The following is a 25,870-nucleotide window of genomic DNA, read 5'->3' as shown; positions in this document are numbered from 1 at the left end:
GGAAAGAAAGCCCTACAGGCTTTCTGTAATACATATTAAAGGTTAAAGTGATTCATAAATTTTCCCCCCAGAATATGGCCAAACATATGACTTTGTAGTGAAACTGGGACTGAATTTCTGGTGGACACAGCAGGAAACATTTCTGTTAGCATGAAAATTCAGACACCTTTTGAAAAAGTTAATATATGCAGCATAAGATTTTAAGCTTTCTTACACAGAAAAATGATCAGCATAGCAATGAAAAGATAAATTTTAAAAGTAATAATGTAGGCTGAAGTTCATTTATCACCCACTTCCCATTCCCTGGTGTTTGCAAATTACATTAAACACTGCAGTTGAGAAAAACAAAAATAACAAAATCCAAGCTAAATGCAAAGGCAGTCAAAGCTATTTTTCTTCATCAATTGTCTCTGAGCTTCCAATAAAATTGAGACTCTGATAAGAATCAGTCATTTATACTGAAACATAAATATATAGGGCTTACATCTCTAAACCCAAGGATAATGATCAACAAACTCCAGGACATGCCCAAGAAGTAGACTCCAAAGGACTGGAAATACTCTGACCAGTGTGCAGGAGAGTAGGAGAGCTCTGATGATCCTTTTTGCCACACATCTAGACTTATCAGGGACAAAATGCAACTCTGAGATGAAGAGCCATTCAAACACCTGCTGAAATCAATGCAAAATGATGGAAATCTCCTTTTTTTCGAAAAAAAAAAGAGGAATATGGAAGGAAAAAATATTTTCTATATTTGGTAGCTTCTAATTTTAAAAAACTATGAAAGAATTAATGGACCTAAATGAATTTCATTTAGTCTGATGTTATGCATTAGTAAGTCTTAGTCTGAGCTGCAAAGGATGCTGACTATGCTTTTGTGCACTAACAAATGAGATGTTTTTAGTTAAATGTAAAGGTCTCAGGTAGGTCAATGATGAAAAGCTGGTCTTCCTAGGTTGAAAACCTATCTATCATTTACCCACCACGGGGCTGTCCAATTTTTCTCTGGGGCTGGATAATAATAGAGGTGCCTCACCGGGGTGTCATGGGAATGAAGTGGAGCAAATATTTGACAAGGACTCAGAACGTAGTGTTTCACACCCTAGACTGTTATTGTGAAAGCTAAATCCAAGTGACAAGACTTATTCACTGTGACTTCTTTTCCTTCAACTCTCTTGAAGGAAATTGTTTCATTACAAAGGCTTTTTCTTACCCACCTGAAAGGCAGAAATCTGACACATGTTTTTGGAGAATGGTGCAAGTGTGAACCATAACTGGTGTAGGAGATAGCAACTGGTCATATATTTTACCTATTATTAGTCATTTTAATAAATAGAATTTATTCTGGTTTGGAGGTTGTACTTTTACATCTTTTATTTAAAGATTTTTAGATAGATTTTATTATTTAGGGCAGTTTTAGGTTCATAGCAAAATTAAGCAGATTCAGAGATTTCTCATCTATTGACCCTTTCCTCAAACCCACAGCCTCCCCAAAACAACATCCTCTATCAGAGTAGAACACTTGGTACAATCAATGAACCTACAATGATACATGTTATGGACCAATGTCACAGTTTACTTTAGGGTTCACTCTTGGTGGTGTATATTCTATGGATCTGGACAAATGTTTGATGGTCCATATTCACCATTATAGTATCATCCAGAGTAGTTTCCCTCCCCTAACAATCCTCTGTGCTCTGACAATCTTCCCTCCCCTGCAACCCCTGACCTTTTTATGATTTCCATAGTTCTGACTTTTTCTGAAAGTCATATATACTGAAATTATACAGTGTATAGCCTTTGCAGATTGGCTTCTTTCAATTGGTATCATGCATGTAAGTTTCCTTCTTGTCTTCATGGCTTGACCATTTCTTTTTAGAATTGAATAACATTCATTCCATTGTCTGGATGTACAAGTTTATCCATTCACCTAGTGATGGATGAGGCTGGGTCTTTTTACCCCATCACTCTGGTACTGTGGCTTCCAAAAACCAAAAAAAAAAAAAAACATCTTTAGTAGATTTTAGTACTTCTGAAGGCTACTGTGACTTATCTTCCTCCTACAGAAGTCTGTGGGGGAGGGAAATGAATCTAATAAAGGTACTTCTAACATTCACAACCTAAACACACTTAATTTTGTATCTTCCACAACTTGGCAATAGCAGTCACCTTTGTTAGTGTATCTAAAGACTCAAGAGTCAGGGTCCCAGAACCATCCAGCAGCTCCCTAAATTTCTATAGGGAAATTCAGCAAGTGTTACCAGTGCTTCTGAGGCATACCAAAATTTCCAAGCCACTGACATGGGATCAACTTCTGTGATTGCCTACTGGGTTAAATCTTACTTTGTTTTGGATAATAAATAATGTTTTATATCATTAAATTTAAAAGTGTTATTTAAGCTTGGATATTCTTTATCAGATTTATTGAAGTATAATTTACAGAAAGAAAATCTAACCATTTTAATTGCACAGTTCAATGAATCCTGACAAACACATCCAGTCATCTAAACACTACACAATCAAAACACAGAACATTCCATCGACTCCAAAGGTTCCCTTGTGCCACTCTGCTGTCAATCTCTTCCCACCACTCAAGCCCCAGGCAATCACGATTTGTTCTCCATCACTAGAATTTCACAAAAATGCAATCACATATTCTTTTGTGTCTGGTTTCTTTTTTTTTTTTAACCTTTAGAGACTCATCCATATTGCATATATCAACTATGAGAACCTTTTTTAACCCCAGTAGTATTCTGCCAGAGAAGTAAAAACCTATTTAGTAGTAAAATCTACTACAGTAATATACTCAAAGATGATAAAAAATTCCATATCTCTCAAATGATACCATTCACCAATGGGTGATTTCTATTTTAGGATAGCAAAGAGATTTCAAGCTCCATGAAGTAAGATTAATGGTTCTTCTAGATACATTGTCAAAGATATATACAATAGATTTCATTCTTTAAATAGCCTGCCAAACAAAAACTATTAAAAGAGATTTGGGGAGTAATGTCAGCAAAATATAACCGGGAAAAGATCTCTGAAAATTCACTCCTCCATAAAAGGAAGAAAACAACAGAGAAATTATCAGAATTGACTCTGGAAATTAACAAAAGGCTTGCAGTACCTTCACTCTTTTTTTTTTTAAGAGAGAGAAAATTTATATATATATACATATATTTTAGTTTTTGGTGGACACAACATCTTTGTTTGTATGTGGTGCTGAGGATCGAACCCGGGCCGCATGCATGCCAGGCGAGCGCGCTACGCTTGAGCCACATCCCCAGCCCAGTAACTTTAGTCTTTTAACAAGATAACTGTTAAACCTCAATTACAACAGTGAGCTTTGTGGCTTTTTGGCTTTCCCATCTTCCATCCCCCAACTCCACAGTCACCTTGAAGAAGTAAAATTCTTATTCCTGGTACAATCTAGAAGCCACCTGAAGAAAGAAAACAAAGATGGAGTTCTTTCAGAGTCTCGCTCCCAAATTACTGTCATGATGTGGCCTTTCTAGTGATTCCCTGGAAGAAGACACATGTAAGTCTATTTCGATTTGACCTGAGTTGAAGCCCGCCCAGTGTAAAAACCCTTTCTCTAGAAAACAATTGTCAAATACATTTATAGTTAATTATTTTCAATTTGCAGCTGCCTGAGAAGTGGATACTGGCTGTAGCAATGAAAAGAGTAGCCAAAAAAACTTTTTCAAAGATGCTGGAGAAAAAGATATCCAAAGGGTATATGAAATGCTGAATATTTCTTGGAATATAGAACGTTACATGCATGCACAGGGTTAGATATTTGCCTAGGAAAGACCTGAGAAGGCTCTAAACTTTCACCTCTGACTTTAAGATTCAATGAAAGCAGGAAGTGAAGACACAAGCAGAGTTGTCAACTGCCTGGAAGACTATTGAAGGTATATCCCAACAGACACACAGAGCCCCTCACCAAAGCCTGGGAAATGTATTGGCTCCAAATTTAAATCTCTGTCTAATCACTGGCTAACTACTAAAATAACCAAGTAGACAATTAAGTAGCCACACATGACAACACAGATTTTACAGAATTCATTCAAAAATCATCAAACAAACAAGGCACAAAAATTATGACAAGCATCATCAACAACAAACTATGGGAAGGGGAGGAGTTTCACTTTTAGTGAAACTAAACTACTATTCTACTAATATAATAGTATATTACTGCTTTTGTCCAGTTTTAAAAAATTATAAGACAGGTAAAAAATCAAGCAAGTGTGGCCTCCTATGCAGAGATAAAAAGCAATCAAAATAAATGCTCTCTGAGGAAGTCCAGATGGTGGACTTAGGAGACAACAAATTTATATCAGCTATTTTAAATATATCAAAGAACTAAAGAAAATCTTATCTAAGGAACAAAAGGAAAATATGAGAATGATTATCTCACAAAATAGAGAACACCAATAAAGAGACAGAAATTTTAAGAAAGAATCAACTAGAAATTATGAAGTTGTAAATATATAGTAAGTAAAATGAAAAATTCCCTGGAGAGATCAGGCAGAAGATTTGAGTAAGCAGAAGAAAGAATTATCACTAAACTTGAGGACAGGTCAACTGAAATTATCTAGTCTGTGCCTTAGACATATAAAGAATGGAGAAAAACAGATTTCTAAAAGGTATGTGGAATGCCATAAAGTGTACCAAAATATATATTGGAATACTAAAAGGAGAGGAGTGAGAAAAAAAAGTGTATAGAGAATATTTGAAGAAGTTGCAGCCAAAACTTCTCAAATTTGATTAAAGACATAAATCTAAATATCTGAATTCAATGAACCGTAATTAACTCAATAGATTCAATTTAAAAAGATACATAACTAGAGACATCTTAAACTGTCAAAGCAAAAGACAGAGTCTTGAAAACAAAAGGGAACTGTCTTATCACATATGAGGGATCACAGTAAAATTAACAGCTAGTTTTTCATAAGAAAACATACAAGACAGAAGGCAGTGCATTGACATATTCAAGGTTCTTTTTAAAAAAATACTGTCAATTCTTTTTAAAAAAATACTGTCAATCAAGAATTCTATATTTTTAAAAAATCATCATTTTAAAATGGAGAAGAAATTAAGGCATTCCAGATAAAACAGAGAATTTGTTAGAAGATCTGTCCTACAACAAAATAATAAAGGAAAAGTATAGAATAGTAGTACAGAAGAAGTAGCTCTTTTTTTTTCTATAATCTGATTTAAAAGACAACTGTACCCAACAATAATTATAAATACCTCTATTGATGGGCACTTAACATGTAATTTGTATTCTGAATCAGTTTAACCAATACTCCCACACTGAGAAAAAAGAAATATTTGTCAAAGTTTATAACAACCTGAGGAACTAGTGCACCCCTGCAAAGATAACAAGTTCTGAATCTTTTCTGAAATGATCCAAAGTGTTAAATAATATTGAAACCTGAGCTCCATTCTCAGAAATTCTTATACAGTGGGTTTAAAGTAATATTTTGGAAAGTGCCACAGGTATTCTGGTTTGCTGGTAGGATACAGAAACACTGACCTAAAAATTAACAGCATGGGCTCTGAAACACATTCCCTGGTTTTAAACCTGAGGGAGGTGATGTTCATAATCCCTTCCTTAGGCCTTACTCAGAGAAGGCAGCTTTGAGATCTGTGAAGGCAGGAGGTTCTTGTTGTCTACCAGGATTCAGGATTCCTGGGAGATGAAGTAGCCTCAGGAAAGAACTACTGAGCTTAGCTTATTTTTCACCAGGTAAATCTGCCTTTCTTTTTGCAGGTTCAATATCCATTGTGAAGGTTCAGAGATAGGACCTCAAGCTGTGTTTGTCCTGGTTATCTGCTGCTGATAATTATGAAAATGATGATGGTCAATTGTTAATACTTAGTGATCGTTTGCTGTATTCCAGGCATTGTTCTGTAACACAGGTAAGCAAGGTCTTGTCACAACCAAGGATAGGCTGAACTGAATAAAACAGATGTCAATAAAAATAACAGGATGCTAAAGAAAAAAAATTAAAGAAAACCTTAGAAGATGGAAAGATCTCCCTGGTTCCTGGATAGGCAGAATTAATATTATAAAAATGAACATACTACCAAAAGCACTATCAGAATTAATGCAGTTCCAATCAAAATCCCAAAGGCATTCCTCATAGAAATAGAAAAAACAGATATGAAATTCATCTGGAAAAACAGAGACCCAGAATAGCTAAAGCAATCCTTAGCAAGAAGAGTGAGGTAGATGGCATCACTATACCAGACCTTTAACCATACCTCAGAGGAATAGAAAAAAAAAACAACAGCATGGTATTGGCACCAAAATAGGCTTATAGACCAATGGCATAGAATAGAGGACACAGAGACAAACCCACACAAATACAGTTCTCTCTTCAACAAATGGTGCTGGGAAAACTGGAAATCCATATGCAACAAAATGAAATTAAGCCCCTATCTCTCACCATGCATAAAACTCAACTCAAAGTGGATCAAGGACCCAGGAATTAAACCAGAGACCCTGAACCTAACAGAAAAAAAAGTAGGCCCAAATCTTTATCATGTCAGATTAGGCCCCAACTTCCTTAATAAGACTCCTCATACAAGAAACAAAATCAAGAATCAATAAATAGGATGGATTCAAACTAAAAAGCTTCTTCTCATCAAAAGAAATAATCAGTGAGAATAGAGATCCTACAGAATGGGAGCAAATTTTTACCACATGTACATCAGATAGAGATGTACATGTATGTACATGTACATCTTTATATATCTCTAGGATATATAAAGAACTCAAAACTCTTAACACCAAAAAAAAAAACCCCACAAATAACCCAATCAATAAATGGGCTAAGGAACTGAACAGATATTTCACAGAATATAAAATACTGTGAATCAATAAATATATTAAAAAAATGTTCAACATCTCTAGCAATTAAAGAAATACAAATCACAACTACTCTAAGATTTCATCTCACTCCCCAGTCAGAATGACAGCTATGAAGAATACAAACAACAATAAGTATTGGCAAGGATGTGGGGATAAAGGCACATTCCTACATTGATGGTGGGACTGCAAATTGGTACAGCCAATATGAAAAGCAGTATTGAGATTCCTTGAAAAACTTGGAATGGAACCAGCATTTGACTCAGCTACCCCACTTCTTGGTTTATACACAAAGGACTTAAAAATAGCATACTATAGTAACACTGCCATATCAATGTTTATACAGCATAATTCTCAGTAGCTAAATTGTGGAACCAACTTAGATGCCCTTCAGTAGATGAATGGATAAAGAAACTATGGTGTATATACACAATGGAATATTACAGAGCATTACAAGAAAATCAAATCATGGCATTGGATGGAGTTGGAGAATATTAGGCTAAGTGAAGTAAACCAATCCCTCCAAAATAAATGCCAAATGTTTTCTCTGATATGAGGATGCTGATCCATAATGGGGATGGGGGGAAACATGGGAGGAATGGAGGAACTTTAGATAGGGCAAAGGGGAGGGAGAGGGAGGGAGGGGACAGGGGGATAGAAAAGATGGTGGAATGAGATGGACATCCTTACCCCAATACATGCATGAAGACCCAAATGGCGCGACTCTACTTTGTATACAACCAGAGACATGAAGAATTGTGCTCTACATGTGTACTATGAATTGAAATGCATTCTTCTGTCATACATAACAAATTATAATAAATAAATAACTTTTTTAAAAAAGATGTCAAGAATAAGAACCAAGACAGGTGTGGTCGGCACACACCTATAATTCCAATTACTTGGGCAACCGAGGATGGAGGATCATAGGAGGAAGCCAGACTTAGCAACTTGGTGGGCCCCTGTCTCAAAATAAAATATTAAAAGGGCTGAGTATGTAGCTCAGTGGTAGAGCCTCCCTGGGTTCAATCCCCAGTACTGGAACAAAAACTTAATAAGACCTAGATGAGCAAACAGGCCAGATAACCTGAAGGTCTAGTGAGAATACCTGATAAACAGAATTCTAATTAATATCCTTGAGGGAGATTGAACTCATGAGTGTTTCATACAATGTGAATACATTACTATGAAAAAAAAGCAATTAAAGAACAGAGAGTTCTGAGAAAATAACATGGCTGCCTGTCAAAAAGAGAAATTCAACAGAAGGATTAAATAGCAGAATGAATATGGCTAAAGCCCAAATCTAGAAAATAAAACAGAAGAAATATCACTGAAACTAAAGGAACATAATAGAAAATTTTAAGTCCTATTGGGTCAATTCAGCAGTTAGAAAATGTATAAACTAGGGTTTTAAGAATAAAACGGAATAAAGACATAATGAAAAAAAATAACCCAGCAAATTATCTTTCTCTAAGTATCCAACAGATAAATAATTAGAACAAGTAAAACCACTATGGTGCATGATAGCCAGACAGGAGATTGATACACAGAGCTTTCCAGAAATTATAGCAGAGAATGTATTTCCAACTCTCAGTATTCTAGGAATTACTTATTTGGGAATTAACCTATAAAATCAATGCTATCACAATTGCAATCAAATCCTAATCACTAGTCAACTTCATAAATTTATTCTAAAATTTAATGAAAAGAAAAAAGTACTCAAAATAGCCAATAAAATCATGAAAAGTAAAATAAAATAATGACAATATAAAGCTGGACTAATTAAAACAGAGTAATACTGGCTTCAAGATGGACAGGCAGATTCTTTAATAAGGTATCAATAAACACACCCATATCTAGCATTGAAGAGAGGAGAACATTTCAAATGTGATAAGAAATACTGAAAATTAAAAAAATGGCATTTGAGAAATGCCTATCATTTTGAAACAAATAAAATTAAGATTCTTAATGTTATATGTAAAAATAAATTTTGGATAAAAGCAAACATAAAAAGACCTGAACATAAAAAGAAAAAACTGTAAATGATTTAAAAATACACAGGAAAGTAACTTTGGAATCATGGGTCAAGAGATATTTTAAGTTAATAAAGAAACCCTAAGGCCATGTGAGGAAAAAATAAAACAGATATTACAAGTAGAAAAACTAACACTCCTGTATTAAGAAAAAAAAGATACCTCATTAAAAATTGAAAGACAACAAATTGGAATAAAATATTAGTCATTTAGAAAAGTATTACTATATTATGAAATCCCACAAATCAATGAAGTGGTCTTCAGAAGAACATGAACATGCAATTCACTTAAGAAATCCAAATAGATAATGAAAACTTACTATTCATTTGTCACCTCTATTCTTTACTCCATTTCTCCTTTGCTTCTGCTTTCTTTTAATTAGGTACTTTTTATGACTTCATATTATTTTCCTTATTGATTTCTTAACCAACCCTCTGTCTTGTTTCACTTTGTTGTAGTGGTTGTGTCAGGGTTTATAGCATACATCTTCAACTACCTTCAAGTATGCGCAGTTAATAATCTTTCAAGGAATACCTCTAGCTTCATAATTTTGGCTGTGTTTTTCATACAATTAACTTTTTAAAAATATTTTTTAGTTGTATTTGGACACAATAACTTAATTTTATTTGTTTTTATTTTTATGTGGTGCCAGGGATCAAACCCAGTGCTTCACGCATGCTAGGCAAATGCTCCACCAATGAGCCACAACCCGGGACACTCATACAATTCACTTTTATAGATGTTATAAATCCCACAATACACAGATGTGTTTTTCTTCCTATTTATTGCTCTTTGTATGCATTTAGTTTCTTGGATCCATGAAGTTATAGTCTATTCAATGTTGGAGGAATAAGGTCTACAATTTCTTCAAATATTTTTTCTTTCTTTGTACTCCATCCTTTATTCCACACATATAGGACTTCATCAAATTATTCCATATAGTTCACCAGTTCCCTGTTTTTTTTCTTTTTTACATTGTTTTTTCTCTGTGTGCTTCATTTTGAGAAATTTCTATTGCAATGTCATTTCAGTTCACTGATCTTCATTCTTCATTTAATCTGCCATTAGCCTCATCTAGTGAATTTTTCCTCTCTTATATTGTAGTTTTCATCATTTAAACTTCAAGTGGGTTTTGTATACCTCTATGTGTCTACTTAACATTTGCAGCATCTGAATTACAATTATAATAATTGTTTTATTGTCTGTGTCTAATATTTTTAAATGTGTGTTAGTTTTGTATTAGTTTTAATGTATTTATTTTTCTCCCAATTTTGGGTCATATTTTTCTACTTCTTTGCATATCTAGTAATCTTTGATTGGATGCCAGACATTGTGCAGCATACATTTGTATTCCTAGGAATATTCTTTGACTTTGTTTGAACATTATTAAATTACGTGGAAGTCAATTGATTCTTTTGGACTTGCTATTATGATTTGTTAGGCAGGACAAGAGCAACATTTAGTTGAGAGCTTGTTATTCCTTAGAGACAAGGTTCTTCTGAATACCATTCTCCATCCAATGCCCTCATGTAGTTTGAGTTTTTCCCATTTGGATAATGGAGAAATACTGTTTTGTGCTGTAGTACTCTCCAGTTGTTTTTTCCCTCCTGCCTGTGCTGAAGCCTAGAAACTTCTCATAGCACGAGGTGGGAGCAATCTGACGCACTGCTAATGATCAAGGAAGGAGGAATCAATGGATGAATCAGACCAGATTTATTGATATGGGCCCACAATTAGTTTGTCTGGTTGACTGAAATATAATCCAAGTGAAGTTGAAATGCCATCCTTTCTTGGTATCCCATAGAAGAAGGACTCCAAAGGCTGAGGGAGATTACAATATTAGAATGCATTCATCATGCAAGACCTCACCCATCCCAGGAGGATTCAGAGAATACTCCTTTCATTGTAGCTATGAGAATAAAGCTGTGAAAGGGAGCCCCTGCAAACTTGAAAAGCTCTGTGGAGACTCCTCTCTATAGATCAGAATTTACAGTGAGAATGTCTTTGCTATAGTTAAATTAGGATTCCTAAATCTACTGAGGTTGATGGGATCCCTGGGTGGCAGGAGCCAAGTATTGCACTGTTTTCGTGTTGGCTCCAAGAGGCTCTGTCTTTAATGGATACACTTTCCTATTTGAGTTTATAAAATTTTATGATAAAAGTAAACAAAAAGCCAGGTTCCAGGTCTCCCAAACACTATAGCATAAAACTTAAACAATACTAAATACAACACTAGATCTATATGGTACTCATTTACCTGTGAACCCATGCTTTTAAAAATAAAAAAAAATATTTTCTATCCCATTGCTGTTATTCTCTCAATAGTTATTAGTCATTACAAATCACCTAGTGTCCCGCTCCTAGTTTGTTCAAATTTTTTAAATCATATTAACTGTGATTATTTTTTACACGTTCCATTATTAGTACACCAACTATCATAAGAAGTTTCTTTCATTGAATCTTTTGAGAAATCATGTACACATAGCTATACAACCTGATTTCTAACTTGGCATCTAGCACAGTGTATAACCCTCAAAGTTTAAGGCAGGGAAGACCATTTCCTCAATCATAGGAGACAATTAGCACATGTAAAAGGAGTACCACATTACCATGAAAATACATATTCTTTTTTTGTGTGTGTGGTGACAGGGGTGGGAGCAGGTACTAGGGATTGTACTCAGGGACACTCAACTGAGCCACATCCTCAGCCCTTTTTTTTTTTTTTTAAGAGACAGGGTCTTACTGAGTTGCTTAGTACCTTGCTTTTGCTGAGGCTGGCTTTGAACTTGCAATCCTCCTGCTTCGGCCTCCAGAGCCGCTGGGTTTACAGGTGTGTACCATGGTACCTGGCACATATTCTTTACTAACATAACTATCTCTAGGTTTTGGAAAGGCTCTTGTAGAATACTGTGTTAAAAATGCCACAGCATTTTTCTTCCTTCTTATCCCTTTCAATTCACGTTCACCAGCCTATAAAGGGAAGCCACCTCCCCTGGTTGGACTGTGCTGCTCCTCTCTTCTTCTCTTCTCACAGGGCCCTTGTCCTTCAGAATACCACTTACTCTGGGAGAGCAGTTTGCTTCATCCTACTCTATCCAAAGACCAGAGTGATACACAGGAGGGGGCATAACACATCTTAAGAGGCTCATGCTCACAAGCCTACAGAGGAAAGCAGCTGCCATTGGAACCATGGAAGCACCAATCTCTGCTGTCAGCGGACCCCTTCATTCCTGCACTCACCCAGCCAACCTCTGCAGGTGTTTTGCATGGCGGTGTACAGCCTGGACCATGAGGCCCAATGGTACTTCCTCTCATCATCCAGGGGGACATTCTCCCATCAGAGGACAACTCACTGTAGCAGTCAATGTGGGGGTGGGAGGAGGAGTCAAGTGTGTCCCCTGGGAATGAACTAGAATGCTCACAGAGGGATCCCCAGTTCATACCTTCAAGAAGATGGGAAGACATCATTAGGGTACAGAATAATCACAGGAGCTTGAGATAAAAATAATTATTAGAACGGAGGCTTCAAACATTCTAGCTGTAGGACCCTGGGTCAGGTACTTAACTTTCTAATTAATTCCTTTTCTTATACAATAAGTCATCATACATTGTCCCATAATCCCCAGTTCTAATCCCCAGGCCCTAGGGAATGACTGAAGAGCCCATAGTACAACTGACCTTTTAGATAGTGCTATGGTTTGGATACGGGTTAAGTATGTTCCCTAACGGTTCACATGCAGGACACAAGGTCCTCCGTGTGGAGATGTGGGAGGTGATGAGACCTTTATAAGATGGGTCTAGAGGAAGATAATTAGGTCATTGGGGGCAGGCCCTCCAAAGGGACTAGTGTAGTCTCATGAAGTGAGTTAATTCCTATGAGAATGGGTTGTTATAAAAACAGCAAGACTGGACCCGACCTGGTCTCTGACTTCCTGTCTCACTATCTTATCTCTTCTGCATGTACTCTTGCCAGGATGCCATCTACCATAAGGCCCACCAAGGATGAATAGATGAGACCACCAGTCTTGTACTTGCAGTCTCTAACAATGTGAGCATGTTAGCTTTTCACTGTTGTGAGCAAGATATCTGACAAGAACAACTTAGAGGAGGAAAACATTATTTGGCTCATGGTTTTAGAGGTTCAGTCCATGGTCAGCCAACTCCATTGCTGCAGGCCTGAGTAAGGCAGAACATCATGGTGCAATGGCATAAGAGAGGAGCACTACCCCATTCATGGCAGCCAAGAAGCAGAAATAGAAAGGGGAAGAGACTGTAGAGAAGATGAACCTTTCTGGGGCATGCCACCAGTGACCTACCTTATCCAGGCACACCCTACCTGCCTACAATTACAGTCAATCCATTCAAACTCGGATAGATTGATTAAATTATAGCTCTCATAACCTAGTAATTTCACCTCCTGCATTAACCCAAGAGCTTCTGAGGCACACCTCATATCCAAACCATAACAGTGAGCTAAATAAGTCTCTTTTCTTTATAAAGTATCCAGGCTCAGATATTTCATTACAGAAACAGAGAACAGGCTAAGATACATGTAAATCACTCTGGGTATGGGTATGCAAAAAATATGCCTTTAAGAAGAACCAAACTCTTGGCACAAAGATCTTCAAAAGGCTACTTCAGCATCCTGTAAGAGAAGGTGAGTCTGCCCTAGAACACGTTACTTAAGGAATAAAGAAAAGATGGCCAATCGTATAAATATAAAGGTAGCAATAAATGGGAGAGCTTGCAAAAGAACATGAAAGGGGAGGAGTAAAAAAGGCATAATGAGTCCAGATTTTAGGTTGGGTGGGTGGCACTGCCACCCACTGAGACAGAAAAAAAAACTTAAGGGACAAGATAATGCGAGTACAAATCATTGATACAGAATTAGAGACAAGCTGTGGGGAAGAAAAGGAACATCTATATGGACTTTGGTAGGTTGGGACAAAAAAAGGTGGTGGATTTTTAGAGTCAGAGAGCTCTGAGCTCAAGTCCATTGCTTCAAGACCTGAGGTCTCCCCATCTCTTCCCAAAATAGGAAAACCAATTCTTGCCAGGACTGCTGAGAAAATAAGGGCACGCAGGTCATTCTCAATGAATGACTAGTATCATTATTTACAGTGTTTTCACTGTTACTATTCTGGATAGAGCATTTTTGGTCAGGTAATAGAACCCTGTTGTGATGATCGCTTTCATGTCAACTTGGCTAGGCTGCAATCCCCAGATAGTTGGTCAAACACCAGTTTAGGTATTGCTGTCATGGTATTTTTTTAAAAATGAGATTACATTTAAGGCAACAGACTTTGAACAAAGCAGATTATCCTCCTTGGCATACATGGGCTTTAACCAATCAGTTGAAAGCTTTAAGAGAAAAAAGACTGACCTCTTCCAAAGATGGGGAACCCTGCCTCAGCTGCAACATCAATGCTTCTCTGGGGTTCCAGCCTGCCCGGAAGCTTTGGACTTGCTCACCTCTACAATCTCATGAGGTTAATTCTTAAAACATATCTTAATAGAAGGACAGGTAGACAAATCCCAAAAGATGGACAGTCAGGCAGTAAATAGATACATCGCATTGCTTATGCTTCCTGGGGAATTCTAACTAACACATCCGTGTACAGTTAGCCCTCTATATCCATTGGTTCTACATCCACAGATTTGACCAACTGTGGACCAAAGAAAAAAAAGTTAATCGCATCTAGTATTTGTATTATATTGGAAAATTATAAGTCATTTATAGATTATTTAAAGCATACAAGAGGATACACATAGCTTCTATGCAAACAGTATGCCATTTTATATAAGGGACATGAGCTTTTTTTGGATTGTGTGTCCATGAGGATCCTGGAACTAATTCCCTTCATATACCAAGGGATAACTATACTGTGAATTTACCTCCTATCTATTGTGAATGCTCTTACTCCTCTTAGAAAAAAAAAGTTAAGGCCAAAGCTATTTCAATGGTTGAGTTCAGAAGTGGGTTTTTGGTAATGACTCAAAAGATTGCACCGTACTGACTAATAGGGACAGAAGATTGTTCTTGTGTTAGAAAAAGAAAACTTCCCACCAAAATTCATACCATCTCCTCTACAGTGTGAGGCTGCCTCTGGGAAGTGCCTGTCCAGAAAGGCATGGCTTTCCCAGTCTCCTTTGTAACTTTTTACATGACAAGTTGTCCCGATGGTTTGACATAGGAGCAACGAGCGTTACTTTGAGTCCAAGGAAATTAAGGAGTAGGAGTTCCATCCCCATTTCTCATGACCTCTCACTGCATTGCAGAGGAGGACTCCAAGGGCCTAGAGGAGAAGGCCCCCCAGATAGAAGAAACCAGGGTCTCTGCAGCCGTCTATGGAGGAAGCAACTACTTACCACAGCACCCACCCTGGACAGCAGCAGAAGCTAACTTGTGTTAAACCACTGAACATGTGTTGCAGCTGCTAGCGTTACCTTACCTCCCTAAATAGGGCAAAAAAGTCAAGATAAATGAATGCATTTGTCCTCTACCTGGAATAAGGAAGAAAATAATTCAATGGGAAGTGAATATGAGCACTTTCCAGAGAGTAGCTGTTCCTGAACTGATCACCAGGACTGAGGAGCAAGTACTTGGAACCCTCTGCTCTAGTAGGTCCAGCTGCTACTATCCCTCCTACTAGAATGAGGTCCAAAGACACTACCCTACTCCTCTGACTTGAGCCATGTCCATATGAGTCCTAACTCCCCATCAGTTATAAACTATGCAATCTGTATCATAAAATGCCCAGCCCAGTATGCATCCTAGGGCCAGGGCTGTGGGTAGCTGGGTGTTGAATGTTATTCTACTACCCTTGTGTTTGTGTCCACACACCCCTCCCCTTAGGAAGATGGTTTTTCTTTGTTAAGGGACTGCTTTTGGAGGACTTAATCTCTGCACCATGGGAGCATGCAGAAAGGAATAGAGCAAGCTATGCCTGTGTCACTGAAAGCAGCACAGAAGTCACCGCAGAGCACAAGCAAAGGTGTCACCACAGTCATCAGTAGGTTCAGTGCCGTACCATTCTGCACCAAGAGTGAGCTTCTTTTTTAAAAAACAACTTTATTTTGTTTATTTATTTTCGTATAGTAATAGGGACCGAACCCAGTGTTTCATATGTGCTAGGAAAGCACTCTACCTCTGAGCTCACAATTCCAGCCCAAGAGTGGGCTTCTTGACCCACAAGCTGAGACTTCTTTAAAATAATCCAGCCAGAAGGAATCAATAGTAAGGGCAGGAGAGTGAGAGAACATGGGTGAATAAAACAGGACAGGTATTCAAATTTATTGGCTCTAGATGAAAAGTATACAGGGTTCATTACACCAGGCTATTTTGTGCATGTTTGGAAACTTCCATATAAAGAACATTTTTTTTCTAGTACTGGGAAAGGTACTCAGGGCCCCTTAATGCTAGGCAAGCACTCGACCACTGAGTTATATCCCCAGTCCTTATTTTAAATTTTGAGACAGGGTCTTTCTAAATTATCCAGACTGGTCTTGAACTTGGGATCCTCCTGCCTCAGTCTCTCCCATTGTTGGAATTACAGGTGTGCACCCCCTTCCCTGGCTAAAAAGCAAGTTTCACTAGGAAATTTCTCATATGAGCTGAGCTACAGTGGAAGAGGAAGTTCAACTGAATTCCACATCATCCATCTATTCCCTGATACCTTTCCAGGGTGTCATGGTTACTCAGATGGAAAAGAAGATGTCTTCCACAAACAAATTTGTTTTATTTTTTTCCTATGTCCATTAATATTTAGGACATCGTTATCTCCAAATCCAATCGCTTAAAAACTAGGTTCTAAATAATTGATTAATACAAAAGAAGAAAGCTGTCAGGCTGTCTTTTTCATTACCCATCAAAACCAGAAAATCCCAGCCTCTAGTTCTGACATAGACACGTCAATATATTAATGCACACACTGAGAAGAACAGGCATACGATCAATAGACACAAATCTGCTTGGGGTACTTTTCAGAGAAGGAAAAAAAAATCCTCCTCTCTCCATCTCCCATGTGGTCCACTCTTTAGCACCATGCCCCAGCAATTCTCGTATTCAAATAAGTATCATTATTTTACTCTCAGAATTTTATATCTCCCAAGCACACTAAAAAGCTAACATTTCTTGAACTCTGACAAAGTGTGTGCAGTTTGTGTGATCCTATGTAAGCATATGTATATGCATAAGCAGGTCTTTGGGTTTGGAGACAATGCTTACATCCACACTTTCAAAATGTCTTTGTTCAAGGTATGTCCTTAAGGAAGGGCACCAAAAGAAAACAAACAGGGAAAGGATGTGATGTGGGCATCTTAGGAAAATCTTCAAGGGAAATCTCTCAAAAGTGCAATGTGTAAAATGCACAGTGGTTTTCACGGACCAGCCCATCGCATGCAGTGGTTACTTTTTAAAATAAACATTAGCATCTTATTCCAAGCCAAGAAACTGGGATTCTCTTTGCCTTTGCCTGTGCCATGCTCACTCCTATGCAGGGAGGGCCCTGTCCCAGGCCACCTGGAGACCCAGGTGCCACTTACCACAAGAGAGAGAGGCCTCTTCCAGGAGACGACACCAATGAGTCCCGACAGCAGCACCTGGAAGGAGAGATGGTGCATCCATGTGAGACATTCAGAAACCAATCAAACCAACCTCAACAGCAGAGTGTGTGTGGAATCTCACACAACACAGGAGCAGAGTTTTCACTGAGCAATGAGCTCTGTTTTTCTTCCAGATGTTCACAGCCTGCAGGCACATCTGGCCTGCAGGCCACCAGGGTGCCACAGAGTAGGCTGCAGCATGCACTACACTAGGTGGCCCAAGAGTGATGGGCTTCCTGAATGACCCTCTACCAGGCTGCTTCGTCCACCTTGGTCCTCTAAAGCTAGCTGTGTGACCTTTAAATCACAGAGAGAAGTGAAAACACTACCACTCCCCTGCCATCCTGCTGCCATGCTGTGGCTGCCCTGGTCCCACAGTCTCTAGCCCCTTTCATTCATAGCACAGTCTCCCACTTCAGTGTCCTATGAAGCTCTACCCTAACTCTGAGCAGCCACTCCCTTCCCAGGCCAAGACCTACCCCTATCCTTGTCCCAGGTCCTGGTGAGCAGTCTTCTCTGTTGTCCTTATCACCTGGATATGCTGTTCCTCTATTCTTTGAAAGAACCACAGTTCAGCCCTTGGCCCAGGTCCAGGTCTACCTTTCTCCCAAGCTCGCTCTCCCTGAGGCAGACATTGGCTCTGATCCCTATATTCCTGGTCTCCTTGTGTTCAGGAATGTCCAGTGGACCATGGAGAGATAGTAACTTCCCATGCACTAACATCTGGTTTTGGTCTCCACAGCTTAGCAGAAACTCTTCTTCTCAGGATTACCTGAGAGGTCACTGCATGCATCAGACAAAGTACAGTTTGACCTCAGCTGTAGCAGAGCTAGCAGTGTCTTCCAGTGTGGAGCCCCCTCTCTCCAGGCTCCTATATTCCCACTCAGCTGTTCTTCACACTTCTTTAGCTGCTCTTCTCCTCAGCTTCCCTCTCCCAGATTCCCAAGATCTTCCTCCTGTGAGTCTTTTGTTTATTCTCCCCAATGCTGGGTGGGGGAGTGGGGACCTAGCTACTATAAGGCTCCCGGAATGCCATCTGCTGCTCTGTCTCAGAGCTCTTCCTTGATCACTGTGAGCACCACACTGTCCATGGTTTCTGTTTCTGGTCCCTGGTTCTCTCACTCTTCACATGTTCAGAAATGCACCTGCAATCCCCACCTCCCAGACCCAGTGGTACTTTTATAGTCTCAACATTCTGCAACAGCACCCTTCCCTCCTGGTTACTCAAATCCATATCCTGAGACTGTTCTCTCTTCCTCCATATCCAACCAGATCCAGGGAGGGGCAGGAGGCTGTGGCTCACTCCTCAATTAGGCAATATTAGGAGGTCCCACAATAAGTAAGATATATAGTTATGAGGTCTCCTGCGGAGATGAATTGCTCATACTTGCCACCTAGGGCAAGGGCCAGATGGTCTGGGACATGGCTGAAAGGCCTTAACTACATTTTCTCTCAGATTCCAAAATGACAAATCAGACCTGGAAGAATCATGTTACTCCCAGATCCGCAAGGTCCCTTTGATCACAGAGTACTACAGGCTACCCCAGTCTTTGCAGTGGATAGGATCAGGCCTTAAACCCAATAGGCTTTGCTCAGTGTGCACAAATCCTCCAAACACAGTCAACATTGACAATTATTTACAACAGTCCTTCATTTTGCAAGTCTCTCTCTAGGATGTAGCCTCCCTTCCTTATAGTACAATGCTAGGGAAACCCTTCTCTGAAATCCCCTCACATTTCTCTGCAGCTGAGATTCACTAATTCTTCTTCCAAATGCCTCTAGAATCTCTCTCTTGACTTCTGAATCCAATGCTTGAACAATCAAGAAAGTCTCTCTGAGGCCAGCTTCATCACCCTTAGAAGACACACCACAGGCCCCAAATCACTTTATAATTAAATTACACAGTTATTTCTCAAACAGATGTCTTCCTAAAACTATCACCATCATCTCAGGTAAAACATTTCAGAACGGTTTACTAGGGGCTGAGGATGTAGCTCAGTGGTAGATGATTTGCCTAGCATGTGCAAAGTCCCGGATTTGATCCTCTGAACTGAAGGTGCGGGGGCAGAAAGGTTTATTTGGGCTCCTGGTTTTGGAGGTTCCAGTCAATGGTTAGTTGGCCCCATGGCTCTGGGGTGGCACATCATGGTGCATATGTGTGGTGGAGCAAAGCTTCTCACCTCATGGCCAAGAAGCAACACAGGGAAGAAGGGGCTGAGATCTCACATTCCCCTTCAAGGGCACGCCCCCAGTGATCTAACTTCCTCAGACTAGGCCGCATCTCTCAAAGGCTCCACCTCCTACCAATAATGCCAACCCAGGGAACAACCCCTCAGTGCATGATTTATGGGGCATATTTAAGTCTGGAAACCACAGCATACACTGATATTTCCAGAGTCAAACACTGGATTATTGTTTCCAATAGCCTCTTTCTCTCAATACTTCACCAGAAGGAACAGATTTCCCTGCCCCTTCCATACAAAAACACTGGCATCAAATCTAAGTAGAGAGGGCCACATCAACATCTTGTAGGAGGCTTTTTAGAGTCCAGGTGCCTGAATGCTTCCACTTTCAGGACACCTGCTCTGGTCCACTTGAGACCCAGGAGAATAGAGCATGTCTAATAGAGCCAGGCTAGAAAAGAAGTTCAGAGCCACTGCCCTGGAACTGTTGGGTAGTTAGTTGGAGCTATCTTTGCTCAATTCCCATTACAAAGGAGGGGTAGGTTGCACGTTCTGATATGAAGGTTTATTTTGTAACACCCCTGTGAAGAAAAGGGTTAGGAATTCAATTAGCTGTGAAATTGCCACGGTGAAACCTTTGTCCCAATTAATTTACCAGTTTCATTATTCAAAGTCTATGATTTACAAAAAAATATGGGGAACCTGAAGAGAGTTGGAGAAGGGTATCATATAAGTAAACAGCTGGGAAAAAAAAATAGGCCAAAGAGAGTGATCAAGCATGATGTTGCTCTCAGAGAGAACACCAAGTCACTCTTTCCTCCACTTTTCCCATCCAGCCTCGTAGAGGAAGACATAAAATTAGAAATGAGCAAGAACTTCTTGCTTTTGAGGTTGATGGAAAGGGATAATAGACTACCAGGCAGCGATGGCATCATAGAGCCAACGACCGTTCCCATTTGATGAGTACTGCTGCCTGCACACAGACAGCTGGAATAAATTAGCTCTTTCTGTCTTTTTCTCTAAACTAAAAGTTGTTTCACTGCCTAATATCAAGAATTGTCCTCAGATCATCAAATCTGGTTGAAAGGCAAATGGTAAGGCAAAATTTTAGAGAGCGAAGCAAGTCCTTCTAGAATGCAGGCTGAAATGTCAATTAAATTACTTTCCCCAAACATCTGGCAGGTGTGCCTAAAGCTACTGGGATACCAATTTACCACTAACAACCAGTGTTTACTACCTCTCTGAGGAAAGAATCATTGTTGAAACAATGGAGTGAAGAATAATATTCTGAGCCGTCCAGGTTGAAGCAAGTCCACTGAAACCTACCTCCCAAGGCATTTTGCATTGCTGCTCTACGGTGTGCATAAAATTTTTCCTTGAGCCTCATTGAGCAGTGACCTCCTTTTTGCTCTACTCACATGTTTTCTTTATTTGTGCCTTTCTTTGGGTTTCACTGAAGCCACATGATAAGACTCCTTCAGGTGGGCAATCCTTCAGCCTTCTGTCACCTCCTCTAGGGAACAGATTCTTCACCACACCTACTCTACCTATGGCTCTGCCTCTTCACATTGGAACAAGACCCTCCTCATAATACCCCACCCAAACTTTCAGTTTCAGCATGTGGTCCCAATGCTGGCCACACACTGTCCTCTTACAGGGCTGAATCAATACCTCAAATTCATAACATCCTACTTTCCCTGTGATAGGAAAAGATCTGTCTATAGCTTATCTTCTCCCCTCAAGAAGTAGCAGACATATAAATGAATAGTAAAGATAGCACCATGAAAAAAATACATTAATGTGAAAATATTTGATTATATTCTAAATAACTCATGAATCAAAAGAAAGTCAAAGATGATATATACCACAGTGTGCTGTACTGCATGCCTCTTGCTTTGATACAGTTGCATTTGAAGTTATTCATGTGTGCCTGTCCTGCCCTGTAAGATGACACCTTCTCTCACAGCACTGTTTATTCTGAAATTAGAGTAGTTAATAGAACTATCACTGGATTTTGTTATTATGTGAGTTACAAAGTGGGATACATACTAGTATAATACAGATTAAAATATTTTGATTTTTTAAAGTTTCAAATTGGTTGCCTTTGTAACCCCATGCAATTTTATTTCATACTTTAAAAAACCTTATTCTGACACAGCCCACAGGCTTCACTAGCTTATCATTCTAAAAGACATGAAGCTCTGATTTGAAAGTTGTGCCAGTGCAGTTCTTCTGCAGATAAATTCTCATTTCTGTTAATCTGTAAAGTTTTAATTTACTCTCATGATTGAAAAATAATTTTGCTATCAACACAACTTCTAGGTTGACCATATCTTTAGTTGACAGTTTAAAAATATTATTCCACTGTCTTCAGGCTTCCATGGTTGCAGTCAAGAAGTCTGTTGCCCTTTTAACTATTATTCTTTAAAGAGAGACACTGATCTTAATCTAAAAGACTTAAGATTGTCTCCTTGCCTTTGGAGTACTGAACTTTTTTCTTGTACATAAGTATTTCTTTTTACTTACCCTCTTTTGGAAGGATTTTGCTTTTGAGTCAGTGAATTTTCATTTTTATTTAGTTCTATAGGCTATTTCACAGTCAAATCTCTTCAAATATTGTCTCTCTTCCATTTTCTCTGCAAGGACTCCAATACCATATCTTCCTTCTTTACATACCATGCTTTAAATCTCTTAGTTTTGCTTTCATTTATTCCATACCATATTATTCAGTATTTCATTCTGGATACATTCTTCAGGTATACCTTCTAGATCTCCAATTATCTGTGCGCTGCGTCTAACCAGTTGTTGAACTGTATATTTGTGTTTGTTCAGAAAATGTCAATAACTATACCTTATGTATCTAGAAGATCTACTTTTATTTCTTCTCCAAGTATAACTATTTTCTTGTTGCAAGCTCAGCTTTATAACTATTGATAACTACTATTTTAGTCAGTTTTTTCATCACTGTGCCCCCAAACACCTGACAAGAACAACATTAAGGAGGAAAGGTTTATTTGGGGCTCATGGTTTCAGAGATTTCAGTTCATAGAAGGCCTACTCTATAGCTCTGGACCCGAGGTGATGCAGAACATCATGAGAGAAGGACATGGAGGAGGAAAACATCTCATGACATGGCAATCAAGAAGTAGAGAGAGTTCTGCTTACCAGGAACAACATATAAACCCCAAAGGCACACTTCCAGTGACCTACCTCCTCCAGACACACCCTATCTGCTTCAGTTACCATCCAGTTCATCCTATCAGTGGATTTATCCACTGATTGGGTTATAAATCTCATCATCTAACCACTTCACCTCTGAACCTTCTTGCATTGTCTCATACATGAGCTCCTGGGGGACATCTCATATTTAAACCATAACAACTACTTTAAATATTTCACTCACAAGTGTTCTAGATTCTGAGAAGTGTGGCCCCAATTGTAGTAATTAAGCTTTTCCTTTGTTACCACTGATCTCATTCATTGTATCTTGCTTGCTTTGATGCTTGCATGCTTAGAAGTGAGATAAAGTAACACACTGCTTAATCTTAATCAATTAGGTTCTATGAACCCAAGTTGGAGAAATTTCCTCTAGAGAGACACAGCTCTTTTAGTAAGAGGACTCATGAAGGCTTCAGTCATGGTGCAATGTGGGAATCATATGCCAACTCTGGCCTGCACAGGGCAGAAGGCTTAGTAGTAGCATTACAAGGGCATTCATGCTCAAAGAAACTCCCTTCTCCAGCCTGTGCTGTCTGATCCTGTACCTGTCATGCTGACTCCAATTATCAACAACTCTGACCTCAGTTCACAGTTCACTTCTTTGTTTAGAAGAGGGAAGGTGGACTTTGCAGACCACCATGCCTCAAGGAGTATATCATTTGAGGGAGAGAGCTGTTCTATTGAAGAAACATCCCTCAACGTACCTACTCAGACCAAATGCCAGAATCTTAAGGAAGTCCCTGATTCCTGCTGTTTCTTATGGCCATATAAGTACACTAATGGAAAAATGATTAGAAGACTCTTTAAAAAAATCAACAAATATACAACTTATCAAAATAACAATCTCCATTTTATATATAGTTAACAAAATAAAATCATACTCTCTATAAATTCAAAAATATTCCATATATTTTATTATTTATTTATTCTTTTATCCCAAGCAACAGTTATTTCTCAAAGTATATTACTTCTGAAGAAATAAGATGTTATACCAAATAATTCTTTTCCTTCACTTTCCCCCTGGTAAATAATTTTTCTTGCATCCAAGACTTTTCAAATTTATTATTTTTCTCACATAGCAAAAAACCATAGGAAGCAAAAGTTCCACTCACAAAAGTTAAAAAAGAAAAGGAAATTAAATCCTACCCAAGAATTAACATCAGATAGATTTATGATTAAAAAGATAACCAGAAAACTATTCATGTATGAATAATATGTCTAAATACATTCTACTGCCATGTATATCAAAAAAGAACAAATTTAAAAAAATTTTAAAAACTCTGAGGGTTAGAAAAGATGTTAGTAAAGGGACATAAATACTATTGTAACCAATTGAGAGAACTTAATATAATAAAAATATTAATTTTCCATGTTTATAAACCTCAAAATTCCAATGGGATTCTTTGAAGGATGATAAAATGGTTCAGACATTTTTTAATTGCTAGAAACAAAACCATTTTAGACCACCACAATATTTTAAAGTGGCTCAAGAACAGAGAGATAAAAGGAACAGAAGATAATGCACAGAAACAAAAAAAGTACATATTAGTTATAAATTGTATTTTAAATACTTATTCCCCACACTCCAGACCTCATCAACCCTCATTCTACTCCCTGTTCCTGTGAATCTGACAACTCTACTTACTTCATTTAAGTGGAGTAAGAGTAATATATCCTTTGTGACATGTTTATTTCAGTTGGAATAATGTCTTCAATGTTCATCCATGTTGTAGCAAAGTCAAAATTTTCTCCCTTTTTAAAAAGGCTGAATAATATTCCATAGAATGTACATATCACATTTTATTTAGCTAATCATCAGCCAATGGTTATTTCAATAGCTTCCACCTTTTGGATTATATGAATACTGCTGCTATGAACATGGATATGCAGATATTTCTTCAAGTCCCTTGAGGATTGCTGGGTCATATGGTAATTCTACTTTTAATTTCTGAGGAACTATTGTAATGTTTTTCAGAGGGGCTCTGCCATTGTACATTCCCAACAGGAGTATACAAGTGTTCCAATTTCTCTAACATTTGTTTTCTGGGGTTTGTTCATTTGTTTGTTTTTTATAATAGCCATCCTAATGGATGTGCTATATCATTGTGGTTTCTATTTGTATTTCTCTATGATTAATCATCTACTCTTTCAGAAAATCTCAAATAGACAGAGCATTATTATTAGCTATAGTCACCATGCTGAACTTTAGAGCCCCAAAACATGTCCAACAGCTACTCTTTTCCACCACTGAACAGTCCTTGATAACAACCCTTCTATTGTTTCTATGAGTTTGACTTCTTTTCAGATTGCACATTTACATGAGATTATTCAGTATTATAATTTTGAGTTTGGCTTATTTCACTCAGCATACTGCCTTCCTGGTTTCATCCATGTGTCAAAAACTCTTTCGACCATTTTTTAATTGGTTCATTTATCTTTTTGTTGAGTTTTAAGAATTTCAAATATGCATATTAAATATTTTTATATACACCATTTGATCACCTTTTTATTTTTGTCTTCTTCATTTCAATAGATATATTTTTTTCACTTAATTTTTTTTAAATTGTATTGGTTCCTTTTAATTGTACATGACCGTAGAAATAAGCCAGTCCCAAAAAACCAAAGGCTGAATGTTTTCTTTGATATGTGAAAGCTAACCCACAATAAGGGAGAGAAGTTCAGTGGATTAGACAAAGGGGATGACAGGAAAGGAGGGGAAATAGGAAAAAGACTGTGGAATGAATCAGACATAACTTTCCTATGTAGGTATAGGAATATACCACAGCTAATCTCCCCATAGTGTACATCCACAAGACTGGAGTCCTAATTAGAATATGCCTATTAAATATTAATCCTTCGGGAGATAAATGATTTCTCAAATATTTATTCCCATTCTGGGGGTTTTCTTTTTACTCTGTTACTAATGTCCCTTTGATCCACAAGATTTTTAA

General features: G+C 38.2%; 1 protein-coding gene across 2 annotated transcripts in view; it reads right to left on the bottom strand.

Moving 5' to 3' along the window:
• Entrep2 (endosomal transmembrane epsin interactor 2) overlaps nt 1-25,870 on the bottom strand; it is a 405,772-nt gene that overhangs the window by 197,149 nt on the left and 182,753 nt on the right. For both annotated transcript variants that reach the window (XM_040276432.2, XM_040276433.2), the window contains exon 2: nt 17,458-17,514. In XM_040276432.2, the coding sequence (XP_040132366.2) occupies nt 17,458-17,514 (57 nt within the window). The remainder of the gene's footprint in view (nt 1-17,457; nt 17,515-25,870) is intronic.

This window comes from Ictidomys tridecemlineatus, chromosome 5 (genome assembly GCF_052094955.1).
Source record: "Ictidomys tridecemlineatus isolate mIctTri1 chromosome 5, mIctTri1.hap1, whole genome shotgun sequence".
NCBI lineage: Eukaryota > Metazoa > Chordata > Mammalia > Rodentia > Sciuridae > Ictidomys > Ictidomys tridecemlineatus.
The sequence above is the reverse complement of the archived record's forward strand: the minus strand, read 5'-3'. Positions and strand labels throughout refer to the sequence as shown.